Source organism: Myotis davidii, unplaced genomic scaffold, assembly GCF_000327345.1.
Source record: "Myotis davidii unplaced genomic scaffold, ASM32734v1 scaffold2737, whole genome shotgun sequence".
NCBI lineage: Eukaryota > Metazoa > Chordata > Mammalia > Chiroptera > Vespertilionidae > Myotis > Myotis davidii.
In genome coordinates, this window is record NW_006288248.1 from 146,835 (window position 1) to 151,974 (window position 5,140).

Consider the following 5,140-nt stretch of genomic DNA (forward strand, 5'->3'; position numbering starts at 1 on the left):
GAAACTACAAATGGAACTCCCATTTGACCCTGTGATCCCGCTTCTAGGAATATATCCCAAGAAACCAGAAACACCAATCAGAAAGGATATTTGCATCCCTATGTTAATAGCAGCACAGTTTACAATAGCTAAGATTTGGAAACCTACGTGCCCATCAGCAGGTGAATGGATTAAAAACTGTGGTACATCTACACAATGGAATACTACTTTGTAAAAAAGAAGGAACTCTTACCATTTGCAACAGCATGGATTGACCTAAAGCAAAATAAATGAAATTATGCTAAGCGAAATAAACCAGTCGGAGAAAGATAAATATCTCATGATCTCACTCTTTTGTGGAATAAAATGAACAACATAAACTGATGAACAAAAATAGAGCCAGAGAAAAAAATATTTTAGACTATAATAGAAATAATCCTGTTATTTGCTGTTTTTAATATTTCCTACAACTTTTGTGATATTATACTATGTTAGTACAGTTTTGGTAATATTAAATTTAAAATCTTTTTCTTGAAATATTAATTTTTATTGCATGTAATCTATAATAATAAAAGCATAATATGCTAATTAGACTGAACAGCCAAACGACCTTCCAGACAATCTTCTGGATGAAGCTGCAGCGGCGGGGGTCAAGGCAGAGGTGGTTAGGGGTGATCAGGCAGGCATGCAAAGTGGTTAGGGGCGATCAGGCAGGCAGGTGAGCAGTTAGAAGCCAGTGGTCCTGGATTGCAAGAGGGATGTCCGACTGCCTGCAGGATCAGGCTTGAAGCCTGAGGACATCTCCTGAGGGGTCCTGGATGGCAAGAGGGTGCAGGCCAGGCTGAGGGGACCACCCCCCACCACTGGTGCATGAATTTCGTGCACCAGGCCTCTAGTATTATTATATTTAAAATCGTTGTTCTTGAAATATTAATGTTTATTGCATGTAAAAAAAAAGAAATAGGTAAGGAGGGCAGTTTCTATATGTTGGCAGGGCGGGTGGGGTAGGCCGGGGTTGAGGAACATTATTATAATTAAAATATTTTTTCTTGAAATATTAATGTTTATTGCATGTAACATTATTATAATTAAAATCTTTTTTATTGAAATACTAAAAAATACTCTTAAAAAAGAAACAACAAAAAAACTTAAACAGAATTATCCTGAGACCAAGCAATTCTACTCATCCACTCCAAAGTCTTTGAAAACGATTGTACTAAAATGTTCATAGCAGCACTATTTACAATGGCCAAGGGTTGAAAAAACCCAATGTCCATCAACGATGAATGGATAATAAAATGTGGTATATCCATGTAGTGGGATATTATTCAGTAATAAAAGGAATGAAGTGCTGTAACATGTTACAGTGCGGATAAATCTTGAAAACATTCCGCTAAGTGAATGAAAGGAGTCCCTCTCTCCCACTCTCCACTTCCTTCCCTTCCCACTTGCCCATGAGGCCCAGCTCCCATATAGTGATGGAGCCCAGGCCACATGCAGAGGCCCACTGATCGCCAGACGTGGGAGAGAACAGGGACTGGCGGAGAGAACAGGGAGGGGCACAGACCAATCTGGGGGTGCTGCACTCTGCTTTGTTGGGACGTATGACACAGCATCATTGTCCAAACCTGAGATTTTCAACCTTTTTCATCTCATGACATACATAAACTAATTACTACAATTCTGCAGCACATAAAATATGTATATAGTTATAATTTTGATTCATTTACACTGGATGGCTATTGTGTTCCCTGTTGTCATTTTAAAATCTGACATTCTAAGGAAAAAGAGGTCAGTGCCTCTAACTAAATAGTCAGGTAATGCATGTTTTAAATATTCTTGTGGCACACTGGCTGAAAATCGCTGGTTTAAACCATGATGTTTTGAGAAAATTTGCTCTTCACCAAAAGTTAACCAACATGCAGCCCTCCTCATCTTCCTCTCCTTCCCAAATAACCACTGGCTCCAGGGCCCAGGTGTGTGCAGCACTGCCCACCTGTTGGAGGTGCTGCTCCTATGACCAGGGGCAGGTGAGACATGAGGGCAGAGCAGGGCAGCTGGATTGGGCCTGCTGCACCAACAGGCTGCCACCTCCACCTGGAAGGCATACCTTTGTCCAGCACAGGGCCAAAGATGGCCAGGCTGTTGTTGATGGTGGTGCAGTTCCACCTGCGGCCGCGGAACTGGTGCTGGCACTCCTCGATGCTGATCCTGACGCCCTCTGCCACGCTGGGCATGATCTCCACGTAGTTCCGACAGAAGCGCAGCTGTTTGGGTACTAGGCCTGGGATGCTGGCACAAAGGATGGGCTGTGTGCCCAGGGATGAGTACTGGGGCCCGACAGCCAGGGACCTGGGGGAGAAGGGCAAAGAGGCCTGGTGAGTGGGAGAGCTGCCCTGGCAGCCTTTGAAACAGGAGCAGAAGCTGGGTCTGCCCTGGAGGGAGTATGAAGGTCCTTTTCTTTGGGGCACTTGTGCATTCCAGGGTGAGATGTGCTTCCACCCTGGAGGTAGCTTGTCCTTACACTGTGCCTGAGATTTAGCACGAAACCTCAAGATGTGCCTGTGGAGTGGTGGGGAGTAAATCACTTGCTGCCCAGAGGAGGGGCTGCTGGTCGGGGGCAGGAGTGAGGGTAAGGTGGGCACAGCAGTGGCTGAACCACAGCTCCTCCCGCCCCCCACCCCCGGGCCAGCCCCACAGAAGTAAAAACATATGTCCCAAGGAAGATGTGCTCAATATTCACAGGGCTGTGAGTGTGCACGCAGACAGGAAGCACTGCGAGTGCAGCAGGGAGGTGTGGACACAAGACAGAGCTTCTGCAGGGGAATCTGCTAGGAGACAGAGGAGTGAGAGCAGCAGAGAGGCCTGACAGATGCCTGAGTTCCATTTCTCTAAGACAAAAGCTGACCAAACCATGGATGGGAACAAAAACCAGAGAGGTGATTTCCACATGCACACGGGGGCGATGGGGGAGGGGGGTGGTGAGGCGGTGGGACGGGCCTGACTGGGGCAAAGAGGTTTCTCAGGCTGCAGAATGGTCACCTGACTTTTAATGAAGTAAAATGACATAAAAAGAGAGAAAACTTTGTTTCTCAGTCACACCAGCCACATGTGGGCCAAGGCTACCATGATGGAGGGTTACCTATGGGACATTTCAGAGCCTGTGGAGAGTTCTACTGGACCACAGGGGATGAGGGTGACAGAGTGCTCTGTGTTGATGGGGGAGTTGACCACACATGTGTTTGTGTGTCAGACTGATTGAATCATTTTCATTTTACTGTACATAATTGTACCTTGGTTTAAAAAAATGACCAGGTCCTCTTGGCAGGAGGAGTGAGAGTTTATTTAATCCGGCAGGGATACATAGTCCTGCTACCTGTGGACTTATCGTTTCCATAGTGGGTGCTCCACCATCCTGCCGCCATGAACATGTCCACCTCCACAGTGGTTCCTGTGGTCCTGCCATCTGTGTACGCATCCATTTCAGTAGTGGGTGCCCACTGTCCTGCCACCTGTGGATATGTCCATCTCTGCAGTGGGTGCCCTATGGTCCTGCTGCTCATGGACGTGTTCATCTCTGTGGTGGTTGGTGGCACTTATAGGCAGAGCTCTGCATCTCAGTACCTCCTTCATGCTTGTGAATGGTGCCAGGCTGTGCAATCTTCTCTTCCATCAGCTGCTGATACCACTGAGGGTCTGCAGGGTCTCTGGGAAAGGGCTGTGGAGATCTTCAGGTTGGTGGGGGAGGCCCCAGATCCAGGAGCACTGCTGGGTGGGAGATTCTAGGGGACCAACAACCATGGCTTCTGAATGCACCATCATCATCAAAGATCGGCTGTCTCTTAGTATAGAGGTACCCATGCTCACTCAGGCCATGGGCTGTGCATGCTCTGTCCTCTTTCTCCTCAGGGAGCCCAGTCCCTCCTTATTCTGGACTGTGTGGTGCAGGGTGTCCCAAGCCCAGGTCCAGAGCAGCCCCTGGGTCCTTGCTTATCTGGGAGCTTGCTAGCTGGGCTCCAGGTGGGAAGGCCTGTTTCTCCTTCCTTGTTTGATGCGACTGAGGAAATGGCAGCTTTATTAATGCCTCAGCCAGAACTCCTAGGGCTTCTTCTTATTCAGTACCTCCTCTCCCCTGGGTGGGCTGAGCCCCGAGAAGATGGGACAAGGCTTCTGTGTCCCTCATACCCACATTATGATACTTGTATTTGGTGAGTCCTACTCTAAGTAACTCAGTTCCATCTAGCTCTGATGAGAGCAATCGAGGACAGAAACAAACCTGCTCTCTAAAGTAGGAAGCGGACCCTATCATGTTTCCCACTCCAGTCTCCAAAATCTTCAAAACCTTCTCCTTGCCTGAGGCACAAAGCCCGTGCCCTTGAGCTCCTGAGTGCCTGCGCCTGATTGGCTCAGAGAACATTTCCTCATTGCACAGTCCTGCTAGGGTCTGGATTTCTCCAGCTCCTTCCTCTCACACCATGGGACCCTGCACTCCGGCCTCACCAGCCTCCCTATACACTCCCTGTTTCCTGCACAGAGCTTTCTCCCACTCATGCAGACTGCCACACAGAACACCCTCTCTCCCCTGCAGACTCCTGCTCCTTGCCCCTCGGCAGGCAGCATGTATACAATTCCATCTTATTTACTTCACCAGCTGCAGATGGAGGCTGGAGAAAGGGCAACTTCTCCTTGAAAGTCCTGAATGCAGGGTTTCACATGTATGACATCCTCTCATCCCATGCCCTCCTGCCCAAACCCCTCAACCGCCTGTGTGTTCCCACCATTCCTGGGCACTCTCCCTTCCTCCAGATCATGTGCATTTCTCAGGGGTCAAACCTGTCTTCTTCAAGAGTGCCAACCCACCCTGCAGTCAGATGTCCTAATGAAGCCGAGCTTCCTTCCCATCGGTGCCGGCCCCCGTGTCCCTGAGCCTGGGAGTGGTCTGGCACTTCCAAACCAGACTTCTAGTCCCTTGCATGTCCCCGCCCTGATATTCCAGAGCACTCCCCATCCTGCCCATTATTTGCTCGAAAGCCACAAACCAGCCATAACTTCGTGCCAGACACCACAGGCCTCCCCCCATCTCCATCTGAATCTGTTTCCTGGTGTGCTGTGCAACGGTGGGGCTGGCTCATTCATTCACTCGCTGTGAGCCCAGTGAATG

The 5,140-nt window shown here is 48.9% G+C and overlaps 1 protein-coding gene and 1 long non-coding RNA gene across 2 annotated transcripts in view; both read right to left on the reverse strand.

Annotated features, from left to right (window-relative positions):
- Positions 1-3,132, reverse strand: part of WNT3A (wingless-type MMTV integration site family member 3A) — a 42,369-nt gene extending 39,237 nt beyond the window's left edge. The window contains exons 1-2 of the mRNA XM_015561534.1: positions 3,122-3,132; positions 2,090-2,331 (exon numbers count right to left, since the gene is read on the reverse strand). Coding sequence (XP_015417020.1) covers positions 2,090-2,331; positions 3,122-3,132 — 253 coding nt within the window. The remainder of the gene's footprint in view (positions 1-2,089; positions 2,332-3,121) is intronic.
- Positions 3,133-3,303: 171 nt separating this feature from the next.
- Positions 3,304-5,140, reverse strand: part of LOC107182528 — a 2,936-nt gene continuing 1,099 nt past the window's right edge. The window contains exon 2 of the long non-coding RNA XR_001513242.1: positions 3,304-3,761. This is a non-coding gene — a long non-coding RNA (uncharacterized LOC107182528). The remainder of the gene's footprint in view (positions 3,762-5,140) is intronic.